The 26,611-nt window shown below is 35.5% G+C and overlaps 4 protein-coding genes across 5 annotated transcripts; 2 read left to right on the top strand and 2 right to left on the bottom strand.

Annotated features, from left to right (window-relative positions):
- Positions 1-5: 5 nt before the first annotated feature.
- On the bottom strand, positions 6-1,523 carry LOC108979514. The gene has a single exon (XM_018950206.2). It carries the CDS (start codon positions 1,091-1,093, stop codon positions 386-388), a length of 708 nt encoding a protein of 235 aa, XP_018805751.1. The 5' UTR covers positions 1,094-1,523; the 3' UTR covers positions 6-385.
- A 974-nt stretch (positions 1,524-2,497) lies between these two features.
- Positions 2,498-6,014, top strand: LOC108979507 (peptidyl-tRNA hydrolase 2, mitochondrial). 2 transcript variants are annotated; one of them, XM_018950196.2, is made up of 8 exons: positions 2,498-2,719; positions 3,050-3,256; positions 3,944-4,004; positions 4,145-4,181; positions 4,677-4,754; positions 4,912-4,984; positions 5,463-5,502; positions 5,668-6,014. In XM_018950196.2, exons 1-8 carry the CDS (start codon positions 2,678-2,680, stop codon positions 5,715-5,717), a joined length of 588 nt encoding a protein of 195 aa, XP_018805741.1. In that variant the 5' UTR covers positions 2,498-2,677; the 3' UTR covers positions 5,718-6,014. The 2 variants fall into 2 exon arrangements, with proteins under 2 accessions (XP_018805741.1, XP_018805742.1); XM_018950197.2 differs by having other exon boundaries at positions 2,501-2,719; positions 3,053-3,256.
- Positions 6,015-9,939: 3,925 nt separating this feature from the next.
- Positions 9,940-12,299, top strand: LOC108979508 (protein NONRESPONDING TO OXYLIPINS 2, mitochondrial-like). The gene is made up of 3 exons (XM_035692962.1): positions 9,940-10,196; positions 10,337-10,516; positions 11,286-12,299. Exons 1-2 carry the CDS (start codon positions 10,060-10,062, stop codon positions 10,485-10,487), a joined length of 288 nt encoding a protein of 95 aa, XP_035548855.1. The 5' UTR covers positions 9,940-10,059; the 3' UTR covers positions 10,488-10,516; positions 11,286-12,299.
- Positions 12,300-14,545: 2,246 nt separating this feature from the next.
- On the bottom strand, positions 14,546-16,567 carry LOC108979511 (GATA transcription factor 9). The gene is made up of 2 exons (XM_018950203.2): positions 16,085-16,567; positions 14,546-15,574 (listed from the first exon to the last, which is right to left on the bottom strand). The coding sequence occupies exons 1-2, from the start codon at positions 16,394-16,396 to the stop codon at positions 14,852-14,854; spliced, it is 1,035 nt and encodes a 344-aa protein (XP_018805748.1). The 5' UTR covers positions 16,397-16,567; the 3' UTR covers positions 14,546-14,851.
- Positions 16,568-26,611: the final 10,044 nt, after the last annotated feature.

The raw sequence follows: 26,611 nt of genomic DNA on the forward strand, positions 1-26,611 counted from the left end.
ACTTGTCCAAAAGATTATAATATGAAGTGGGATCGTACTTTTGTTAATTCCGGCTTCTTCCACATAACGAGATATGTCTAGGTCTAGAGCTACAGAGGTTAGAGCATTGATTTCGAGAATCGGCATCCCCTTGGCATATCTCGTGGAAGATAACGACCAACGGATTAGAATTCACATGGTATTCCGAACAATGTTGGCTGTGTTGGTTGTAAATTTTTTTAGTCTACCAAGTTATATTTTAAAATAATATCATTAATGCAAATTATATTTTAAAAATTACATCCTGTTCCTAGGATTATACAATATGCTGATTAACAATGCAATAGACATTCAATTAACTAATTAATTTGCCTCTGTTTCAGGTGAATCAAACAATTAAACTTAATTAACCACCACAGCCTCCACTGCCCTCAGCAGTTGGTGGATCGTCCTGGCTTGCATAAGCAGCCAAGTTCAAGTACTTTTCCTGATCTGCCCTATCTCTCCACCTTGCCCGACATATCACGCAAGTAGCAGACCTTCTTCCCCTACTCCTCTTCCATCTCAATAAGCATTCTTCATGTATCGGATTCTGACAAGTACCACATGTCACCACGTTCTCACATTTTCCCATCTCGTCCAGGCAAATTGGGCAAGTAGTACCATCTTCTATCTCAACAATCGGTTGCGAAGAGCCCTGCCTAGATTGAAAGAATAGTTGATGGAATCTCTCGCGAACCCTAGCTCCTGCAAGTGCTTCGGGTAATATAGGCGCACCAAGTAGACGATTGAGTTGGAATGGCCGAAGAGTCTTCCTACGAAGACAAGCATCGTCTAGAGAAACACCCAATACTCGAATGAAGACGAACAAGATGTGTTTGCATGGAGATGTGCGGTCAGGGCACGTGCATGAAGGGGTAGTAGACAACATCACAATATACACATTTCCGGTGGCACCCAAGACATAAAACTTGGATTGGTCTGAGCGGTGGAGGAGGCGGAGGTGGTGTCGAAGGGCTCTCACTATCCGATCTGCTATAGGTTGGATAGGTCTGAATCGCAAGGGAGGCCGGTGGTTGTCTGGTGATGGTGAATTGGAGGCAACCGACTCCATTGGAAAGGTTTGTAGTTGAAATGCTCTTAATATTTAGAATATCACATTTGTAGGTGGGAAGGAAGGAGGAAGGACTTTGTAGATCAATAAGATTCTTGGTGTGGTTTTGAAGGACACGTGAGGGATAGCGGGAGGGTGTGGTATTATAGTATCATCATGTTTGGAGAATTCCAAACCTCGACTTGGTGAATAGTAATGGCCGTAGACCATAAGGCACGTTTTGGGCATTGGTATAATAATTTAAAAGCATGCATGGGAGAGGGAGACATCATCTCCTTTTTGTTAAGCCGTTGGACAGGAGCAACCGATTACTGTCCCTGATTTATAAACAAGTTGTGCCTAAATTGACACATGCTTTAGCTTTATTATTTATTTTTTGTGATAGATTAATTACTACCCAATTGACAAAGAAAACAAAACTAATATTGGGCAGGTTGTGCATGCGTATTTACACCTAAATGTGTATGTGAGTTAGGTCTCATTTGGATAGTGAGAGATGAGATGAAATAGTTTTAGAATAAAGTTGGAAGTTGAAAAAAATATTGTTAGAATATTATTTTTTAATATTATTATTATTTTAAGATTTGAAAAAGTTAAATTATTTTTTATATTTTATGTGAAAATTTGATAAAATTGTAATGATGAGATAAAACCGTTTCTGTATCTAAACAGTACGGTATTCCATTTGGAAGGATTGGACAAATTTTGACATCCTGCAAATTTGCAGTACTATGGGGAGGTGGAAATGACAAAGATTCATAGGAAATTAAATCATCCTTGATTCAATCAAATTATCACTAGTTTTGCACTATGGTCTATATATATAGAGTTAAATAGTAAAATAATCTATAGATTTTAAATGTCTTACAAATCTCTCTCTAGATTCTCAATTTTATCAATCAATTTACTTCTTAAATCTAATCATTCTGTCTAAATGTATTGCATAGGACTATCAATTTGAGAGTATTTTTGTAAAATGATATTACTTTTATAAATTATTTTATAAAAATATTATTTATTTAAAATAACGTTGTAAAAATATTTATATGTGTATTATTTTATTTTTTAATAAGTCATAATAAATTATTAATAATAATAGAATGACATAAAAAGTCATTTCATGTATTAGACCACTATCACAAAGACCAGGCTAGGTCACCCACCATCGTGGGCCACCTCTTGTGGGCCGAATCGGGCCGTCACACAGTGATGGCTCGCAAGGGGAGCCACTCGGGTTGGAGAGTAGGTTCCTTTGGCAGGGATCAACGTCATCAACCTCCCTTTCTACTGTCGCCTCTTCCGGTATGGAGACAATACGTGGCACGTGTCCGTCCCGTTATTTCTAATCGTGCGGTCAAAAGCCGCCAAAAAAGGCAGAACGTCTACTATCCCCGAGACGACGTAGTTTTCCTCCATATCCAAAAATGAAACTACAAGTCCTACGGCAACGACAGCGTTTCCAAGTTCGTCGGTCTCTCTAGCATAAACAGTTCCAGAGGCCACTTAACGCCGGACATCGCTGCTCTCTCGGGTCTGCCCCCTCACAGTTCGGAGACTCTCTTCGATCTAAAGTCGCCCAGAAACATGCTGGGGTCATCTCGAATCCCTTCCCACTCTCCCAAGAAGGTATTCAGCTCCCCTTATCTCTTCTGTTTCTTTATTTTTTGTCGTATTTCCTCGCTTACTTCTGTTTGGTTTCCGAGAAATACGACTTAATTCTGAAGCTCTTGTCTTCTCTTGCTTTGCTTTGGTTTCAGATATCATGAGATTTCATCTGAAATAATCCTTATTTAGTATTATAATCTCCCCTTTCAGTCCAGTTTCTTTGTTGATTATCGGGACCCAAAATAGCATAATTTCTAACATGTCAAATTTCAAGTTTAATTTTTTTCTACATTGTCCCGGGCACAAAACATATGATAAACATTAATTTATTTTTCGCGCTACCAATTGAAGCAGCAACCGAAGCAAGAAAGAGAATGGTTAGCATTAAGCTTCAAGCCGGAGAACTTCATCCCAGGCCTTGTCATTGGTTTTATATTTGGGTTGTTGCTGGATCTATCCAAACCCTCCAAGAATCATGTAAAGAAGAAAAATTTCTCTCCAGGAAATCTCCAACAGAAATATGCGGTCTCAAATAATGGTGACCAAGAGCTCAAACTGGTTTGTCCTTAGGTGCTTTGGTTCTCATTACCGGTGGTTTCTTATTTTATTTGTAACTTCACTGTCGTACAAATATGATGATTATAACTTTGTTATTCTGGATGAAAAAATATGAAATGGTAGAAAAATATTTCTTGGATATATTGAATCAACGTACACCAGTGTGTGTGTATGCAGATGAGACTTGTAGAATATACATGAAAAGGAAATCAGAAAATAATATTTTAACGTTTAAACATCATTATCGTTTAGTTCATTTGTTGATCAAGTTGGCTGCTACGTTATCGCTTATCCTATTGCTATATTTTATTTGTTACGGTAGTGGCTTTTTAAGATGGTTTATTACCATTCGGAGGATAAAAGGTGGCAGGTGCTGATGTTTCTGGTCGTTAAAAATGTGGAACTTGACAAAGTATTTTGTTTAATTGTATCAGTTTCTGTGGGACTTGTTAGCATTCACATATTAATTTAAGTGTCCAGTCACGTTTACTCATCATTGTAGATATTGAAACATAGCGGAAACAAAGGGGACTTATTTGGTTTCCTTGACTTGATCTAGTAAGAAGATGCAAATTATGTGTATAGGTTGTAATTTCCCTTAAATTTGTTTGAATTTCTGAGAAACGGACATAGTTTCTAGTTCTTGAAGAATTTCTCTGAATTCAAGTTGTGATCTGCTCGTGTCAGGTTCTTGTAGTTAGACAAGATCTGAAGATGAAATCAGGAAAGATTGCATCTCAATGTGCTCGTAAGATACCTAAGTTCCTATTAGTTACGTTCTCATTTTCAAATTTTCACTGCTCCAGGACATCTCCTCTTTTCTTTACTCAAAACCCTGGATATATTTTGTTAAATCAATGACTGAATATTTCTTTTACACATGATCAGATGCTGCCACTGGCATGTATGCAGAACTAATGCAAAGGTATCCTTGTGCCAGATTATAAGTCTCCTCCTTGTGCGGAGGAACCTGCAATCTCGTTCCTCAGAGTATTTTTTCATGTGCCTGAAATTTTTACACTTCATGCTTTCGTCCTTTCTGCTATTCAACATTTTTCAACCTTGAAAAGTGAATTTCTACCGACAACTGTTATATATATTTTGTCTTTCACCCTATTTAGCAATATGCCTGATATAAAATTTAGTTGCTTTGTAGAATTGTTTAGAAGATGTAAAAAACAGTGTAACTTGGGACATATAAGAAGAATTAGTACCTTTCAACTCGTGGAAACCTTGCACATAATTTTCAGGTTTCTGGTCATGAATACAAGTATGTATGCCAAGACTACAATTTCTGTATCCTCTTATTAGCTATATGGTTATGCATTAAGAAAAGAAGTGTACTTGGACAAGCTCTCATTTATTTACTTATAAAAAAAATGCTACAATTCAAATTTACGTTGTCCTTTTTCGATTGCAGTCACCGGTCCCTTTTGAGAGAATGGGAACAATGTGGTCAACCTAAAATAGTTGTCACATGCAAGAATCAACAAGAAATGTGAGCAGCTTATTTCGTTGTAAACAATTGTCTTCCCTTAAATATAGCAACATGTCTTTTGTTTGAATCATCAGTTTCTCATTTTTTTATTAGCATGGACAAGACAAATCTCTTCTTGATTGCTGATTTCTTTAGCTAAGCTTACACTTGTTATCAGGAATAAGCTGAAGGATGCAGCTGAGAGCATTGGCCTTCCAACTTTTGTAGTTGCTGATGCTGGACGAACACAGGTATGGTTGGTTATTTATGGCGAGAATTGATAGCATCACCTTGAAGTAACTTGAATGAAAACAACAACTAGTCATGACATTGTGTAATAATTTCAAAGAATATCAGCTTCTTAGACATGGGGAACCTTATGAGGAGGTGTAGCTTCATGTGTAGAACTTTATTTTATGACTGGAGTTCCTTAGGAAATTCAAAGGCTTCATTGAGTCTGCATTAAGCACTTAATCACTGGGATTGGCCTCACAACTTCAACTTACAGGTTGCTTTTTCTAATTGCGAAGAAGTAGCAGACCTGAGCTCCCTAAGAACCACAATAAATGTTATAGCTTTACTATGTGAAATTACATAATGCTATGGAAAATGTTGAAGCTATATTCTTGAATTCAGTATTTTTATTAAACTACTGCAACTCTGTATCTGAAATGGATTTAAGCACGCATTCTGGGCCCCAACTTAAGTTGAATGACATATTTTACTCAGGTTATGGCTGGATCCAAGACTGTTCTCGCAGTTGGACCTGGTATGCTTTTCTCTTTGCTGCTAAAGTACCTTATCTTGCTTGCTTTTCTTTCAACTCTTTGGAAACACCCCAGGATTGCTCTTCTGCTAAATTATTAAAGTCCCTTTGTCACGAACCAAAAATGCCTTCTAATTGTGTATATTCTCATTCCTTTTTTTGGAGCAGGATCGAAAGTATCAGTGGATTCGGTGACAGGAAAACTGCCCTTGCTATGACATTGTTGAAGCAGCAACTAACAAGGCCTATTTGACCGAGACTTATAGGTTACTGTGTTTATTTGCTGGGTAGCAATTATTTCATCGTTTCTGATAGGAGAGAATTTTCTTCATTATTGTTCTATTAGGACACGATCAAGGTGGTGAAGAACATGTTTCTAGCAGTGGCCAGTTGAGAAATATTTTCCTTAGTTTCCTTGGGGATAGATTTTTACCAAACTTTGGAAAATTATACTCGTAACACCTTGTAAAATTGATGACGTGGCATATAATAAAGTAATTTTCTATTAAGAGTAACGTGGCATAATAGGAATATTACTTAATTTAAATCTAGCGGATGATTTTTAAATTAAGCCAAGTGTTTGAAAATATTCCAAATATTTGAAAAGTCCAAACTAAATGGGATATTTGTAGTGTTAATGAACCAATCATATTTTTGAAGTATGACTCTTTAAATTTTAGAACCCGAAAAATAATATAGTTTAAAAGTTTATTTTGTTTAAATGATTTTATTTTATTTTATTATTGTTGAACTAATTGAGTTGTTTTATTCATTATCTATACAATACATATATTTGTTACGAGAAAAATGAAACAAAATTAAAAGAGATAATGTGTTTATAAAACTATTAACTTTCAATGTATCATTCGAAAATTTGATCAGTACTTCATGAGTCATGTAGCATGAGACATCTCATCGATAAGGCCAAATGAACTTTTCTTTTTCATAATTTCTTTTATAAATTTTTTTAGAGTTGTTTTTTTCATTATCTATACATTACATATATTTGTTATGAGAAGAAGGAAACAAAATTAAAAGAGATGTGGTGTTTATAAAACTGTTAACTTTTGATGTATCCTTCATAACTGTGATCATTATTCCATGAGTCGTGTAGCACGAGACATCTCATCGATAAGGCCAAATGAACTTTTCTTTTTCATATTTTTTTTATATTCTTAAACATTTTTTTAAGAGTTGTTTTATTCATTATCTATACATCGCATATATTTGTTATGAGAAAAAGGAAATAAAATTAAAAGAGATGTGGTGTTTATAAAACTGTTTACTTTCGATGTATCCTTCGAAACTTTGATCATTACTTCATGAGTCGTGTAGCACAAGACATCTGATCGATAAGACCAAATGAACTTTTCTTTTTTCATAATTTTTTTATACATTTTTTTTTAAAATTACAACATCATTAAAAAAATACTTACTTAATCATTATTAAAAAAATAACAAAAAAAAAAAAATTAATCGGTAGAAATGCTCAGATCCAAAATGGGTACTCCGAACATTTCTCTTACTTCATAGCTCGAAGAGAGAACACGTGAATAGTTGCAAACTAGTTTTTTTTTTCTCTATCTCTCTCTACTTTCCCTTTCTCTCTCCTTCCCCTTCTTCCCCTCCCAGGCTCCCACACTAAAAGTCGCTCTTCCCTTTGTGAGTCGCCGCCATGTATGTCTTCAAGCTTAAGTTCTCTCTCTCTCTCTCTCTCTCTCTCTCTCTCTCTCCCCACCACGATAGCTCATCATATTCTCCACCATCGTCGACGACTTCGCAAGAATCTGGAGTAAACATTTTCCTTTATCTATTCTTCCACTTTTTTCTCCACAAAATTTCATCTATTTTATTCTCTCTCTCTCTCTCTCTATGTTTTTAGATATATAGGCTATGTGAGAAAATCTCCAAGAAAATTGAGCGTCTTGGGTTGGATGTTTGGGAAGAGGTGTTTCGAACCGAACACAAAAAATGAGAAGTTAGAAAAGTTTGCATTTTTCCATCATTTATGAGAAAGTCTACATTTTTCTATTAGTTTATTAGTCTTTAATGGTGTTTTCTAGTCCATCTGAAAATCAAATGAATGACATATTCTTCTGTCCTATCTGAAAATCACACAAAACAATGTGTACTCTTAACAAAAATGACGTAAGATGCCTACGATTATAGCCCACTGACATGGTTTCTGCTGTTGATCTCTCAGATCTCCCCACCCTCTTATTTGTTCTACAAATTTTTACTTAGATAGAATTTTAGGTTTTTTTGGGCTAATTGGCTATCTGGTTTAAGTGTCGTTTCATTAATTTGAGAGTTGATTCTCTTGTATACAACTTGTGTACAATGACGTTGCCAAGATTTCTACTAAAAAAGTTATTATTAAAAAAATGGAGGTGGTTAGGTTGATATAAAACAAACCAAAGCCAAGAATTGTGAATAAATTTTTCTAGCATGAGAGAGAGACAAAACTTTCAAACTAATCCGTGAAAGAGGCGACACTGCATGAGGGACAAAATTGGAAAACAAAGAGATAAGTCAGTGAAATGAAGAAAAAACACAAAAGGGAAATAGGGCTAAAAATCTATAGGTTCAGCGCGGTTTTAATGTCAAAACGACGCCACACCGACGTCTACCATGAGAGCTTAGAACCGATCGAAATCGGTCGATTGGGGGGAGAGAAAATCGATATTATCGGTCTCGATGAGTAGGGGTGTAAATTTAAACCGGAAAACCGGACCGGACCGGACCGAACCGGACCGGTTGGTCCGGTTTTGAACCGGTCCGGTCCGGAACCGGTTCCTATTTTATGAAAACCGGCCGGTTCCGGTCCGGTTCTGGTTCCGTAGTTTTTGGAACCGGACCGGACCGAACCGGACCGGTTGGAAAAAAAAATATAAAAATTAATTTATATATTATACAAAATATTTATATATATAATATATAATTATATGTTAAATTTTTATATATAATATATATAATTATATATCATATATGAAAAAATTTTATATTATAATTTATAAATAATAACATAAAATGTTAATCTTAAATATGAACATTTGTAATTTATTTGATCATATGTTATTAATATAATTATATATAAGATAATGTTGTTATAATTTATAAAATAAAAGTTTAATCTTAAAGATAAAAATTTAACTGATCATATGCTTTAAGCATAATATATATATTAAATTTTTAATAATATTTTATACTAAGAATTAACATTTTATTATATGTTTTTTACATTTAAAAAAAACCGAAAAACCGGACCGGACCGGACCGGAAACCGGTAAAACCGGAAGTACCGGTTTAGGAGGGTAATCGGGGCGTAATCGGTTTTGAAAAATACAAAACCGGTACATACCGGTTCGGTCCTAGATTTTGTCCAAAACCGGACCGGACCGGACCGGTTACACCCCTATCGATGAGGTACAGTTTGGTTCTTCGGTCTACCGTTGGCGTCTCTGTGACGGAGGAGGGATGCCACGTCGTCTACCACGAGAGAGTAGAAGAAAGTTGCAGATGAGGAAACTGCGTATTGAGGAAGGAGAAGACGAGAGGAAGAAGAAGAAGAAGAAGAAGAAGAGGGGCCATGGGGTTTATTAATCCATTTTGAAATGCTCGAATGACGTTGTTCCATATGTTTTTATTTTAACTTCCAGGGATAAAACGACGCTGTTTCACTTAAATAAGTGAAATGACACCATTATATATATATATTTAAAATATATATATATAAGCCAATTCAGCGGTTTTCTAAGTGTTTAAACCGGAGCTGTATCGGTCGATATCAGTTTTCATCAATTCTTGCCGCCTGCCGACCGTTTCCTTTCTTCGACAATCAATTTGATCAGTTCTCTGCCAGTTTATGCAATTTCTGTACACCCCTAAAGGGAAGAGAATTTCTTGAGAAAACACGAGATAAAATTTAAAAAAAAAAATAGTGGTCGCAAAAACATTGTTCATCAATCAGGAATAAAAATGTAATAATATTTAGTCAAATAGGGGCATCAGAGGAACAGAAAAATCAAATAACATAAAAACCAGAAATAAAATTATAATAAAGATTACTCGCAGAAAGGCACAAATGAAAAGTAAAATATAAGAGCTAATAACAAAATTATAATAATAACTAGCTATACAAGAGCATAAATGGAAAATAAAGTAACAAAAACTATTGTTCATTCATGTTTATTTACGAATAGCCACTTTTATAGCATAAGAGATGTTTTAAAATGAGTGTATTTATATAAAGTGGTGCTACACATTACATTCATCCATAATTAACGTTTAATCAAACACGTTACACGACCGAAGTCTCGTATTTTATTAATTTGTATTTAGATTTTTACATAAATTTAATTTAAATGGTTAACCTATGCTGATTAGCAGTAAGTAACTAACTCAATGTTAACAACAAAATTAGATTGCGAGTCTACAGTAAAAAAGATGCCATGAATCGTGATCAGAATCACATGGTATGCTAAAACCTCGCTAAAGCCCTCTCTCTCTACCTCTCTCTCCAAACCCTAAAATCCTAATATTTATCCTTCGTCTCCTCCAATGGCCTCTCGCTGTAGATCTATTTCCCAACCAACTCTTTCTTTCCTCAAATCGACATTCGCCAAACCCAACCTTAAACCCAAATCCGCGACGTCTCATCACACAGCTACGCCGCGCTCTTCGCTCTCGACTCCAAGGCAAATGACATTTAAATGCTTCCTCCTTGTCCATTTTGCCAAAATTTACCCTTCTTATTTCTTTTTTCAAGGATTCAGATCGGGTTCTTTAATTTTTTTTTATGAGAAATCCCTAACAAACTGCAGATTTTGAGTTTCAGGTCGATTCCTCAATTGGGTGCTCTTCAGTCTCTGCTTCCTCTCCACACAGCGGTCTCTTCGGCTCGGCTCACGTCGTGCCTCGGCGTTGATTCGAGCGGCTCGAGGTCGTTGTCTCAGGGTATGCTTTGCAGTGCAAATCCAGGAGTCTGATATTCTCCACTGTTTTAGATTTAGTATCTGTAAGCAACTTCTTACTCTTATGATTTTGTTGATATTGGATTTTGATGTTTCTCTTGTTTGTTATTTGTTTTTTTTTTTTTTTTTAATTTTAACATAGTCTATAATTAGAAAATGTCACAGTTTAATATTTTTTTGTGATTAATTTCTCTAACCGTATGTTTCAATACTGACTTACTGAGGAGAGAAAATGATGGTGAGAAAGTAGAAACCCAATTCAAGATACCACAAATGTTCTAGTGGTGGACATTTCATTATTTTCTTGACCGAGAACGCAATTTCCCGGAACGATTCAAAATGCCATGCACAAGGAAGGTGTGCGTGTATGTGTGTCATACTTGTATAAATACACGCATTATGTATATACATACTTATTGGTCTGTGATTATGTATATATAAAAAGAAACCCCTTGTTTCTGTTCTGGATTTCATGCAACACATAAGTATAATTTAATCTTCTTTTCTTTTCCTGAACTCGTAGGCGCATTGGAATTTAATCAAACTGTCCAAGAACTGTTAGTTTTAAAACTATTGTTAGTACCGTGCTTGTTGTAATGGTTGTATACCGATTGCAGAACATCCAAATGGATTGCACAAAATAGGTTATTAATCTCTCTCTACATCGAGTTTCGAATTTCGATTTCATTTTGTGGTGTCTTTTCTTCAATACTTTGTTCATTTGGGCATTATTCATTTGACTTTATGAACCTGTTATTTTAGTATTCATTTTCTAGTGCTGGGTTGGCTAATATATTGTTTCTTTTTTTTCAGAACTAAGTCTCAGTGTGCCGCGATAAGAGCTTAAATTTTAAAGATAGAGTGATGGATGGATTAGAGTCATGCTACTCTTCTCGGGTTGTCTTTTCTCACACATCTGTTCGGAATAATTTGTTACTGTTCTGTATTATGGGAATGGTGCATTTCTTCAATTCTCTGGCATTTTTGCTGTTAGAATCCTTGAAAACTTCATGTTGGATCTTTTCTTACTCCTTGATATGGGGACTTTTTCATTCGTATTTCTCTTTTTGAAACCTTTGCATCAAGTGCAACTTATTGGCTTTGTTGATTTCAAAACCGTAGGCATGCTCATGTTGTACCTCTGTATATAAGCATGTACACGAAGGTCAAAGGGTGAAAGGTAACTAGGAGGGTAAAGTCCTGCTTGTCCTCCTTATGTCTGCAAACTCCACGGAGCAATTTATGGCCTGAAACAGGCCCCCCCTTCCAGGTTCCATCGGTTTTCTTCACAGCTCTTACAAGATGGCTTTCTCTTAGCATGGCCAACGCAAACATTGTGTCCGCACCTCTACGTCGGGCATTATTTCTTCTCTTTTATGTCGATGACTTAATCATTACTGGAAGCAATGTAGATGGTATCCGCTCGCTGATTAATTCTCTGTCATGATGCTTTTAGATGAAGGTCACCGAGGTCCTTCATTATATCCTGGGTATGGAGGTCTCGCGCTCGCCTGATCGCTTGGTTCTGACTCAAACCAAGTATACTTTAGATTGGCTCCAGCTTGCCAACATGCTCTTGGCCTAGCCCATTTCTACACCAGTTTCATTTAGCTCCAAGCTCTTCGCCTTTCAGGGTGATTTGGCTACAACATACTATAGATTTATATCGTGGTCGGGAGCTCTTAAGTACTTGGTGTTGCTGGCCCTGATATTACATATGTTAGAAAGAAAAATGTTATTTTTCTTGTCTTGAACTATTATCTTTTCATCATCTGATGTAGCATCAAATAATTGACAGAACAGTGTAAAAAATAATTTTCTCGTTTATTTTTCAATCATTTGATGATCAGGAGATGCCTGCAAGGTAAAAACACTCTTAACGTGGGGCTCAGGCCGACATCTCTCACCCTCACCCACTCGTTGAATGCTCTCTGCATCTCCACACCCGCCCCATTCCCACATGTAAGAACTGAATATCACATCTTCTATGCGCATAAATTACACGATACCTTCACACTCCATTGGTTTATTCATGCCTGCAATACTACTGATATGGGAAATACAAATAAAATTGATGTCACATTTTTTTAAGAGAGGCCAGCTTGATTTGTTTTTGTCCGAGATAAATACTTCAGCGATCAACTCTTGGATTGAACTGATGATGTTTAAAACAGGAGTTGTACTACACAGAAGCCTCACACCCTGCACACACACTTAAAAATATGTGATTTTACTTTTTTATCCTCATATTTCATATTGGTAGCGGATTTGTCTAATAAATCTTGTTAGATATAGTCATGCATTGTGTAAGTATTATTACATACTCTTTTTTTTAAAAAAATAAGATCCATTATTAAAAAAATAATTTATTCATGTAGATTGTATATATATATTTTTTAAAATACGTGCGTGATGCATGCACACTTTATGAATACAAATATAATTTCTCTAACAATACTAATATTGAAAAACAATTGATTCTTAGCCATTTATTTATCAAATCATTACATATATATTACGTACGTCGTAGGGCAATGAAATTAAGAATTATGTTGGAAGAGCTTATGGATCTATTGTATTTCAAAAGGTAAACTGGGATTCTCTAAATGAAGTACTTAATTACTTGGCTTGACATTAAACTAATTAATACAGCTAGCTAGATCAGCTAGGAAGATGGTAATTAAGTAAAAGCCAAGCTAGCTAAAAGGTAGACCATTGATTATCGCTCCCCTAGAAAGACCTATGCACGTGCATACTATTACAAACAAGACACAAAAAATATGATAAGTATAATAATATATAGTGGGTTAGACAATAATTGAATAAACTAGGAAGACGATATTGCATCCACAAGTCTTAAATAATAGACCCTATCATGGATTAGTACTGTTGCCTAGGATCGCTAGCACTTATAATTAATTGCTATTTCTCAACTCTAACTAACAACTTCATGAATATCTATCCATATATATATATATATATATATATATATATAACAGTTAAATCTCAAGATCAGATTCAAGAACACGATGAAGAAGAAGAAAGGAGGATCTTATGAACAAACTGCATGCCTAGCTAGCTTGTAGATTTCAAGATTCTTTTGTGGAAATCTGCGGCATGCTGACGAATCAATCTGCAATATTATTTACTTTCTAAATTTTAAGGTAGTCTTGAAGTATATAAATATCTTATAATTTTTTTAAAAATAAGTGAAGTTTATTATTAGTAAATTAATTTATTTTTATGTCACTCTCGTATTATTAACTTTTTTTAAAAAAAACCACGTATATAAGATTCTCTTACCGGCTACAGCCAGTTTTCACTGAAATTCATGTGCATCTAATTATATATATATATAATCCTAATGATGATATCTGCTCACGCACCTCAATGCCTCAATTTTCAGGCCCCCACATGCTTTTCACCCAAACATCATAAATTAATATATACAAGCTAGCGCATATAATATATATGCATGCATGCGTTTAAATATATATGAAGTTAGAAATTAATTACCGCGCGCATGCATCTTATCATCTGGCTATTTTGAGGACAGATCATATTTCTTCTTTCCAGCTAATTTTGGTATTCTAAATTAAAGTAAAAATATTCTGTTACATGCAAATTAAACTCCAAGCTGGTTATTATTAATTATGCGGCGTTTTTAATATTAGGGTTTTAATCCTAAGACTAATTTGATATTGTCTAGAAAACGAAGTGTAAATACTGCTTCGGAACGTACGTTACAAGAAATACGTACGTACCTCGATCTGTCAACAAATAATATAATGAGAATGAATATTATTTTCCCTTTACTTTATTTCCATATATACGCGCGTGTTTGGCATATGGGAAAAGAAAAGAAAAGAAAAATCAATATCCCTTAGTACGCTTGGATGAACTTAATTAATTTGAAGTACTAATTACCAACAATAATATCCCCTCTTTAATTGGACATTCTATTCCCATGCATGCCTATTTAAAATATTATGTGTAATTAAATCACCAATTATCTAAAATATCCAAATTCGTTGAAAGACATGATGAATTATAATCCATGCATGAGTTATATATTTTGAAAAATAAGTAAATTAAACAAAAACAAGTACGTACCTGAATTTTACACAAAATCTTGAATTTGTTTAAGTTAGGTAAAATAACTAAATTAAGAAAAGAAAAACATCGTGACAGCCTAAGAATTAAATAAACAAAAAAGGAAAATTACGTAACCCTAGCTAGAGAAATTAGCAAAAAACTAGGAAATTCTCTAATGGATGTTACGTACGTACGTACATGTCCAGTACTAAAATTAAGCTCTCAAAATTCTCGTATACGAGAATTCGATATCCTAATTAAACTCTTGTAGATATCCATGTCCTCTAGATCAGATGCCTGAAACTGGGGCCTACGTGTTGGTTGATCAAGTAATCTTCACCGTTGTTTACATCGAACGTCATGTTCTGCTGATGACGAAGGAATTGCTGGTGCTGCTCTTGCTGCTGTTGCGCCATCTCCAACTCCTTCTGACGCCGAAGCTCCACCACCTTTCGGTGCGAATTCGAGTGCTTCGTCAGCACAAATGTTGGGCTCGAAGCCGGCCTGTACTCTGGCACTAACCGGCCGGACTTATACCGGACACCGCACGCATTGCAAAGCGTTTTCGGGCCCATGGGCCCTGTCCGCCACTGCGGCGTCTTATCCGTGGCGCAATGCAGGCACCTCCGCCCGTCGCTGGCTTCCCCTTCGGAGCAGTCCTTCCTCGGTGAGTCCTTTATAGTTGTCTTGCCCGAATTAACGGGTGCCTGAACCCTGACTTCAGGCTCCGGCGAGGCTGTGTTTTGAGAGAGTACGAGGAGACGGGACGTCCAGTTGCATGGGGCTGCACGGGACCGCTTGCTCCGGGCCTTGGCTGGGACCGACATTTCGTGGTGAAAAATGGGGCTGTTTTGGGTGGGCTCGGGTTGGAATTCTCGGCTTGTCTCGGACGCTTCGTTGGTCCTAGCTTTCATGCCGGATATTAACTGGAGCTTCTGCAAGTCCTCGCTGGAGAACGAGTCATCCGCGAAATTGGAAAGCCATTCGAGCTCAGCTAAATCGTCATTCTGTAAACATAATTAACAAAAAAAAAAAAAAAAATACCAAAATGATTTTATTTCCTTTTTTCTCAAGCTTTTTGAAAAAAAAAAACACAACACATGAAAAGAAAGAAGTAATTACTTCTTTGATAAAGAGAGTACTGAAGCCGTTTTAGAAGCTCCATAATGCAAATAATCAAGCGCAGAAGATTTAACTCTGGGTTCGGTTTCAGAGAAAATTGGGTAAAAGAAAAGATACTCTGAGAATTATGTACAGGAACGGGCTTGTTCAGTTCTAGTTGGAAGCTAGTATTCATGATTCAACTTTAATTGTCAGCCAAACTGTTATACGACTAAAGAAAGCGTAAATTTTCGAAATGTGACATCTTTTAACATTTGCTTTCCTCGGCAACCAGACAGCAATTTTTATTTTTTATTTTGTTGTTTCTTTAAAAAAGGAAGCTAACAATTCACGGAAGCAGTAAATTAAGGTTGATGATGTTGTTGTTTAATGATCAGCTAGCTAGCGAATATTACCGGTACACAAAGCTGGTCGCTGGAGAAATAACCGTCGGAGAAATTCCGGCACCCAAAACTGCCCACAAAATTCTGGTCACCACCAGAAAACGACGAGGAATTGCAGCTGTCGACGACAGTGACAGTAGAAGAATCGATGGAGTTTCCAGCGGCAGTGTCGAAGGTACCGTCGGTAACCACTGCATCGTCGTTGGAAAAGTCGAGGAGGTCCTCCACAATGAAATGGTCTCCGGCGGCCGTAGCTTTATTATCGGTCTTCTCGTAAACGTATTGTGGGCAAAACCCGCCATGGAAAAACTCAGGTGCCTCCATAGGTCTCTGGACAAAACAAGGGATACGGATGAAGAAAGTAACGAGCAGTACTGAGTGTGTAGATCAGAGAGAGTGCGCGAGAAACTGAGAGTTTTGTAGAGAGAGAGAAAGAGCGTTTATTTGCGTTAGAAGGGAACAGGCGGACAGTTAAAATGGTGGATGGATTTTGATAAGAAAAATAGAAGGCAAGTTCTAAAATATTTTCTTTCATAAAATGGAAAAAAAAAAAAAAAAGTGATAAATTTATTAAATTAGGATATATAATTCAAATAGAAATTACATTAAGACACATATTTTATGTTTGATTATGAATTATGAAAATTTTATTTATAAATACAAATTAAATATATTTATTTGGTTTTTCAAAATAATAATATATTTACAGACCGAAATTACTGGTGGGGGCGTTGAATTTGTAGGAGTATAGGTCCGTGTTTTCATGGCCAATGGCAACACAGCATTTAATGGAAAGTTCGAAACCCTTAAATGAGCTTCTTCCCTAATTACTAACCGAAATAATGAAACCCAAGACCAACCTGACGTGGCACATTATGATTTGTCAGAAACGTAATTAACTGCTAATAGCTTGGGGAGTATTAATTAAGTGATAAATAAACAAGAATCAGCTCCGTACCGTGTGGACAGGACAGGACAGGTCAGTCAGTCAGAACAGAAGGGAATTCCTCCTTTTTTTTACTAAAAGCGACAGCTGTTTTTTTTGTTTTTTTAAGCTTTGAAGGTCAGGAATGTAAATGCATGCTTTATGGCAAGGAATTATGAAGAACCGTAAGGATAAGAACGATGAAATTAAAAAAACCGAAATGTTTCCTTGTGAACCGATCAAAACGGATGAAGTGTTCAAATCAGTTAATAATGTTTCTCGTTTGTTTGCTTGCTTGCATGTGTCTCTAAATATCGTATTGTCCGAACCGTAAAACTCTACCGCACGACGCACGTGCATGAGGCTGCTGACCCAGCTTTACTACAATGATCGCGCAGGTATCGTACCGCACCTAACGATCATTATACTTTGCTTTCAAAACCAGCCATTGATATGGGCAATTACGGAAACATCAATATTATTTTTGTTTACAAATAGGATGGTACAATTAATTAATGGATTCCACGATTTTAAGTGTTTTTAATACGAAATATGGATCCTATGTTAATCTTTATATATATATATATATATTTTATTTATAAAGAATAAATTGGATTATAAAAATTATAAAAAATCTCGACTCCTTTTTAGTCATGTTGAGAAGATATTTTTCCTTTTTCTTTTTCTTTCTGATATTTACTTAATATTAAATTTAATATAATATTTGAAAGCCCTCTGTTTACTATTATTTGCAAAACCCCATTTGCTAGCACGATGAGTACAGCTCACTTGTAGAGAACTAGAGATTCCGGTCGGCATCGGGCATCCTACCCACCACGTGTTCCCCCACACCCCGCCCCCTTTTCCTCGGACCTACTAATTCGCCTTTTTTTTTTTTTTTTTTTTTAACTTTTTATATACGCTTGCCAAGTTGCCACGTCGGAGTACGAACCAGTCTGCTATCAATTTAATTAGATTGTAATTACATTTAGAAACATAATTTTGAAAACAAATAGAATAATTCTAAACTCACGATCCATCTTGAGAATGGATCCGGATGAATTGTTTTTTAAATTTCTTTTGTTTAGTAATTAAGAAATTATTTTTTAAATAATATTGATCTTGTTTTTTAATATATAAGGATATGAAAAAAATAATAAAAACAAATCATAAAAAGTTAAAAAAAAAAATTATAACTCCTCGATAGCCAACCTCGTGCTACACCCGCTCCAAACTCTCACACACGCAACTGTCCTGAGAAAGGATGTTGCTACGTCTATAGAAATAACTTTTACCGAACACTAAGGGCAGGTTTGGGACATCAAACAAAATATAAAATTTTTATTTCATCTCATTTCATCATTATATTTTTTTCAAATTTTCATATAAAATATAATAAACAATTCAATTTTTTTAAATCTCAATACACATTTTTCAAATTTCAAAACAATAATAATATTAAAACTTAATACTTTAAACTTCAAAACAAAACACAAAATTCTCATCTCACCTCCCAAACTTACCTTTAAACTCTTTTTTTTTTATTTTTTCTTTCATCATTTTTCAAATTATTTATGTATTTTTTAAGAATAAAAAAATATATATTCATTTAAAAATATTTACTTAATTATTAAATTAAAAAATTAAAAAAAAATGCTATAGAATATTTCGATAGAAATCTTATGACAATTGTGTTTGGTTCTCAAACTCGATTGAGTTTAGTCTAACTTTAAGTTGAGTCTAAGATCTAAACACCCAACTCTCAAATTATTAAACTCATCCTAACTAAAAACCTTCTTATATGTGAGATCTATAATTTTTTTTAATTTTTTATAAAAAATACTAAATTTATATTAACATTCAAACATATTTTAAATTCAATTTAAATAAATTATACATAACTCTCTTTATTTCTTTCATAAAAAAGTCATCTCAATTGAAGTCAACTTAATATAAAAATGCTAACTGTTTTTCATGCCTATTGACCTTCACTTTTTTAAAGGCTAAATGGTCAGAATCATGCAAATTTGCAAGAGAATATTGACCATGTCACCACGTGGCAGACATCGAGAAGGGCAACAAATGGAGTTTTGATGGCAGCAATCCGAATACGAGTCTTCTTCCGTAAACGGATAAGGTGTTATTAAATTATTACTACGGTAATATTTATCTTTTATTTTTCAGAAGAAAAAAAACAGAAACAAAAATTTCAGCTTTTTCCTTGAATTAAAAGGAAAGCCTGTAAAAGAGAGGGTACCTGGCCGGGACGTTGCTTGGCGTGGGGGTTTTTAATTTTTTAGAGGTCCCCGTATTATTATTAATTATCTTTTGTTTATTTTATTTTATTATATACTATAAAATTTTAAGAATGATTTTTTTTTACACGAATGGGCCCAATTTGCACAGTCGCACGTGATAAGGTAGGGGGTGGTGTCAGCGACCCATGTGAGTGCGTTACTTCGTGTCAAAAAACTAAACCAGACGATAGTCAATGCCACGTGGCGAGAATCTAGTGTAGCTTATTTTTACCAGGACGCTTCGTCCGGCGGAGTAATAGATTAGATACGTTTGTCTTTTTTATTTAATTTTTTTATTTGGCTACATAACGTGAGAGCACGTGCCCCACGGTCACGTGAGTTATGGGCGAAGGACCTGCGATTCAGTCCCTCTGTTAGCAAATAGCAAGACACGCGGGATTCATCCATTACTGCCTTGGCAATGCATTCAAGAGCCGTTGCTTGTCGTTGTACCATTTATTCCAATCTCTATCCCATTCCTACTCAAATTGCTGTTGATTATAATTTATTATTTTCACTCATAAGGTTGATAGTATTTGAAGTAGTTTTCTATTCGAGTATAAAGGCACAATATCAGAGCATCATCTCCAAACTATATTATTTTGTGAATTTTATATTTTCTGATAAATCAATCGTTTGTTTTATATTAATGGAAAATGTAATATATTAGATTATTATATTGTATTTATATATTAAAATCATTTTAATTAATTTTCTATAGCGATTACTGATTTTAAAAAATCACTTAAAAATGCACCAGTAACAGTATTACTCCCACGAAAAAAGTATGGGAATTTTTGTATGCGTTGGGCGGGCTTTCAATCTTGAAGCAAATGTTCATGTGGGGTTTAATCGACAAAGCTTCCCCGTCCATCAAGAATCGTCTCAGCTTGGGCCGGGCTATTTCCCCCCAGCCTTTAGGCCTTAGGCCTGCCCCTGATTCTGTTATACCAAAACGACTTGTAGTATAGATATGAAAAGAACGAAGATGACCAATAACTGTTGGAGATACAAAAGCAGTAGCATTTTTAGAAAAAACAGGCATGATCGAAAGAAGCCCTTAAGGAGACTTTTTCAAGCTGGGCTTGTGGTCTATTTGTAACTATACTCGGTCTCTTAAAATACCTTTTAGGCCTGGTTACGAGATCCGGTCAATTTCTACATTAGTAACGAGCCTCACATTTAGTCACGCTCCCGAAGCAGGCGCGTAAGCCTATCAAGTTTCAAACTGCCACGTCAGACACGCATGTTCAGTTAAAAAATAAAATAAAAACGAGAGAGAGAGAGAGAGAGATTTTGCGTTTGCGTCACACATCACACAGTGGCGCCGCCGAATATTCTGATTTGAAAAAATATTAAACGACAGCTCATACTATGAGGGTGACCGTACCGAATGATGAACACCCCAGCTAAGGGCTTATGTGGGCCCGTTCTCTATTTCCTAGCCGCTTGTGGGGCCCTCCCTATTTTCGTTGTCGGCCCACGCTCACCGGCAACCTTTTTGTATCGACTCCCCCACATTAACTTTGTGCTTGGCGATGTAGGGCTAAAGTAGAATTTCACTTTTGGTCGCTGGCGTGCCTTCTCGAGTCCACGACTACAACATGTACTCATGCATCAGCCATCTGTTTCTGTATGGCAGTTGTATATATACAAGGTGAAAAATTATCATTATACTACCGTAACCTACCTTCTCGTTTTATTTTTCGATATTGAATTATTTATTAATTAATAAAAGAATTTATCTTTTAAAAATAACTCTATTTTTTAAAAAATAAATATTTTAATTATAAAATTATCATATAAAAATAAAACAGAATTAAGAAATCAAGTACGGCAGTATATCTCATTGAATTCAATGTGAAAAGAGCAGGAAGAAACGGGGGGAAATAATGGAATGAAAGAATAAGGGCGCGTCGGTGGCACACACTCAGGAAAGGCTGAGAGAGGAGAGGGTTGGGAGTTGGGAGTGAGTGTGGGAGAGAGGTTAAAAAGTGCGTAACGTTGACGAAACCACAACTTCACGCTTTCCAAAGGCGTGGAGGGAATGTCCGGTTGGGTGCCGGTACTCTCTGACACGCCGAAAGATTATGCCACGCGTTCCTCCTCTAGTGGTCCCCATCTACATTCACCCATGTTCCGCCGAACCACCTTAGTGGTCCCCGCTTCCTCCGTATATGCTTTCTGAATTGACAATAATAAAATACTCTTAAACAAAAATAGAAAATAAATAAAAGAATAATCAGTCGCATCTATTCAATTTGACTGGACAAAAGGCCGTCAGGTCGATTCAACCTAATTTGGTAAAACAGTATAATTAATCTCTAACAAAGAAATAGGTTTCATTCATCCTTTATGCAAATTCTGATGAGGACAAAGACAAAGTTATATGGAAATTGTTATTTTGTCCCTGAATTTTTTCCTTTTTAGATGTATAAAAAAATATTATCATCAATATATTTGGGTATTTTTTTTTTAAAGACTTGTTTGATTGTTAGATTATTCTCAATTCAATTGGGTTCGGTTTATATTTAAATCTCTTTTAATATTTAAATACACAATTTTCAAATTATAAAATTTATCTCAATTCAAAACTTCTTTACATTTGATATCCACAATATTTTTCAACTCAACATATCTTTATATGTAGAATTCACAAAAAACTTTTTTTAATTTCTTATAAATATATCTAAATTCATCTTAACATCTAAATACATCTAAATTCATCTTAAATAGACCCTATAAAACTCACTCAACCATCTCAACTTACTATTATTCATAAATAACTTAACTTAATTCAACTCAATATTCAAACACTACCTTAAAAATTACAATTGTACCCAAGACACACCTAACTATAAGAGTTAGGCGGCATAGTAAAAAGACCCAGATTATATTTGGGGTGGGTATTATATATTGGATCTATGCCTATGGGACTATTTTATAATAATAATAAATTTATAATTTAATATATCTCAATATTAAGTTATATTAATTTGTAAATTTAATTTTTATAAAAAAAATTTTGTAAATCAAATATTTTTCTTTTATTTGGTCCCATAAATTCATAATCGATGATGGCATTTATAGACTATTGGCAATATGTCTCTACTCATTTTGCAAAAGAAAAAAATTTAAGGAAACGCTTACTCCACCGTAGCATATATATAAATATATAAGTTGTTATTTTTTTAATTTATTATTCTTGTCATCCATATTCATATATATTATGTAGCACATTTTAAGTAACAGTCCTTCTATAGACAACCGCCTAGAGGAACCCTCGCGGCATCGTGTCCGATGTGGCATATCAACGTCGTTGTTTGCATTTCGCTAGAAGACAAAAGGAGTCAGTTGGCCTCCTTTCCCATTTTGCCATCCTCACGAAAACTGCTCTTTTTACTTTGTCTATAAATCTTTCCCCTGCATCCCGCAAGTCCAACGAAAACAGGTTTCAACGTAGCACCACCACTCCTCCGTAGACCAGCAATCTCGCCACTGCCCAACTCATGCAGCACCTTGCACCAGACCATGTAAACAACCATGCAAGCACCACGGCAATTCCACACTGCACATCCTCCACATGTACAACCTGCACCACCTTGCCGAAGCCAAGCCTCACGTAAAACATGCAAACTGTAGGCCCACGTCCGAGGCATTCATGCTGCACCTCCACGTCGTCACCATTGGCAAGCTTCAAGCCGAAGCCCATGGAACCCCATGCACGGCAGCTCAGCCAGTCCCACCTCCAGGCCGCGTTCTCACCGCTGCACATGAACCCAGCAAATTGTGAACCAAGCACCTCCACGCCGTCACTCCTGCACCATCAACACACACATACGGCCTCCACCTCACGGCACAACAACCAAGCAACGTGAAGAAACTTCCCTCACACGGCATAAGCCACCAACGCCACCATCGTTTGCCACCCTCTGAAACTTCCCTCACAAACTCATCACGGTGAGCCCTTGTTTCAGCCCCCAAAAAACAGAGGATTTTCGTGAGCCACAGCAGCCAGCCATGGCGCCAGCTCTCTCTCTCCGCGTAGTCATTACCTACCCAGAAAACGCCGGCCGTTGCACCCACTCCCTCAAGTTAGCTGCTTTCGTCGCACCCTACCTCCTCTCCCTCTATGTTACTCTCGGTTTTTCTTGATTTTTATTCCTCTTTATTTCTTCTATTTGCTAATTTCTTCTCTAATTTTTGGGTATGAGCTATTGTCTGCTTTGTGGGTTTTGGAAAACGGAAGAACTCGTAAATGATTTGAAGAAATGAGGGGAATCGCAAAACTGTGACTTTGCAAAACCATGGCTCAGTGGCTTCGCGGAGAAGACGAAGACAATGACTTAGCAGAACCGTGGGTTCGTGGTTGGAGACCACGAAGATTGATTGTGGGGAAGACGAAGACTGGGCTGCAGCGGGCTCGACTTCGTGGGGCGGCGACTTCGTGGAGGACGATGAGGCTTCGTGGATGTAGAAGAAAAAGATATGAAGATAGTGTGAAAAATAGTTTTTCGTGGGATGGGTAAAATGTGAAACGACGACGTTGATATGCCACATCGGACACGATGCCGCGGGGATTTCCCAAGGGCGGTTGCGAGTAGTATTTTTCTTTAAGTAATTACTATTCGACAAGTGAAAATATAAAATATGAACGTCAACAAATAAGAGTTAACAACATTTTATACATAAATTAACACTGGTAACTTGATCATAACTAAATATCTATATTACAAATTTACAAGAGAATTGTCTATTTTTTTTTTCTTTATCAACCGTAATCCCAGTGGCATCCATTACAAAAGATACAATATATTAACAACAAAATTAATTGCGCAGTTAACACTTGATTTTGTACAAATCAAGAATGCAATAATAAAAGAAAAATAAAGAAAGTGGAATATATATAAAAGAGTTTTACTACTCACTTTTGTGTATTTTTTTACGTACTGTATTAATGTGATTGATTAAAATAATTATTTTATATTAAAAAAAATGACATAATCAATCACATTAATAGTATATAAAAAATATGTAAATATAAAATTTATATATATAAAAATGGTTGGGATAGTGAGGAGCTAAATTGTAAGCTCACGCGTGAGAGGGGGGGAGGGTTTACAAAATGAAATAAATATGGGTCCATCCTCGAGGATATGGTCTGCTGGTGGTGGCGTTTAACTCACGCTACACATATGGGTACGACACCTGTCATCGTCTCACCAGCTTAAACTCTCACCAACACAACACAAATATATATATGCAAAGGTGGTATCTTTTTTTGTTAATCTTTTATAAATTCGATGGTACTACTGGCGTGAGTGGCGGGGAATGTTATCTCTTTTACGAGCTAGCCCACATCCTTTTGCCACCGCTGTTGACATCTTTTTAATTTGTTTATAAACAAAACACACATAATACATAGCCTTTTTTTCTTTTGAGTTAGGCCATTATATATATTAATCATGTTCCCACCTTATCTTTTAACCCGGCCAAATCACGACACTACTTTTATTGGCCATTTCTGACTGGGTTTGCCCAAAATCAAACAATTTATATAACTTTTTCAAAGATTTTAAACGTTTAATGTTTTGGGGGCCGGGAGGGGTCTATATATATATATATATATAGATATATATCTTTGGATGCCATCACCCGGCCCCAAGAATCAAAAGTCCCCACCTAAGTTGGTCTGCCATTTTCTAAGTTTTTTAAGCAATTATTTGCACTTTCCTTTTCATGGTGCCCAATTTTGAAGAAAACTGATCAAAGGGAGGCCGGTTTGGAATTTTTATTTTACTTTTGTTTGAGACGACCTAATTTCATTAATGGCTTATAATCTTAGCTAGCTAGGAAACATAGATATATAATAAATAAGGAATCATGCACGAATCGACCCATGATCGATCGATCTTCCAAATTAACTCAATTGTTTGAAAGGTCGTACTGTATAAACTGATGATCTTTGCCATGGTGATCTTGAATATGATCAGTTATAATTAATTAGGCTTATGAAAGTTGGGCATCTCAACTTTTATTTACCTAGCTTCAGGCTAGGAGTAGTGGAGTACGTACCCCCGGCCGTTAGTACCTTTTAAGAACTATATTATTAAATTGTATTAATTCAAACTCGTTCGTTTGAAGTTATTTTCAAGGGTTTTCAAATTTTAAGGGGAGATATTATATATATATATTTATATATTATTGTGGTTAATTCAAGTAAAAGACCACACATTAATTTGTTAATATCAGGCCCTTAATTGTATTGACCATTTCACTTTTTAATTCAATCATTCATTCTTAGAAATGTAATGATCATTATAATTGATTGATTCTATTCACTTTATATATATGAAATGATCGAATAGAGTTTTAAATCATAATTCCCACTATGGATCGAGTAGTACTATATATATATATATATACGACCTCTTAGCTAGCTAGCTTGTATATATCCTAAACACCATAAATGATAAAACCCTATCTTTAAAAGTTATAAGATAAATCATGCAAGTGAATACTATTTAATATTAAATAATTTCCTTGGACTTACTTATTTACTATATATATGATCAACATTTGTTTTATATATGAGCGAAATCATGTCTTGAAGTTAGTTAACGTTGGTGACAAGTTTGGTAAGATATTTTTGACTAAAAATCGAGTGCTTAAATTTTCTTTCAACTGAAGATCATGTCGTTTTGAACTTTGATCAAGTGAATAGGAGCGAGTGTAGACTTATTTTCATTTACTTCTGATGTTTGAACAATAATGGCCCGATGCATGTCATGATCATATATATATATATATATATATATAATAAGAAGAAAAAATACGCACGTCGATAATTAACTTATAATACATTAATATATTCTTCTTCTTAGATCTTGAATATATATTAGTTAAGAAGAATATGTACTATATTCAATACAGATTCATGAAGAGATCAGCACATGATCATCATCATCATGTAGAGGGTACGTTAATGATCAGTCGTTGATATCTAATATTATATTTAAACAATCTAACACGATTGTAGATTCGGAGAATTCTTCATGTGAATATATGGAAGAACTGATAATCAGCAAAGTGAGGAAAGAGAAATGATAAGAAAAAAGGAGCTAAGTTTCATGCTGATCATCACCCGAAGTGGAGAGGTAGCGTTGCTGTCCAAACATGCTGACATAACGCACGCGCTGCGAAGTTGGAGTTTGGATCGTATTGCTTTATTCAATCACAAGTCACACACTACACAGGAAGAGAGAGAGAGAGAGAAGGGGGGAGGCCGAGGGAGATGGAGATTTAAGTATGTTGGAC

The sequence above is a fragment of the Juglans regia genome, chromosome 8, assembly GCF_001411555.2.
Source record: "Juglans regia cultivar Chandler chromosome 8, Walnut 2.0, whole genome shotgun sequence".
NCBI lineage: Eukaryota > Viridiplantae > Streptophyta > Magnoliopsida > Fagales > Juglandaceae > Juglans > Juglans regia.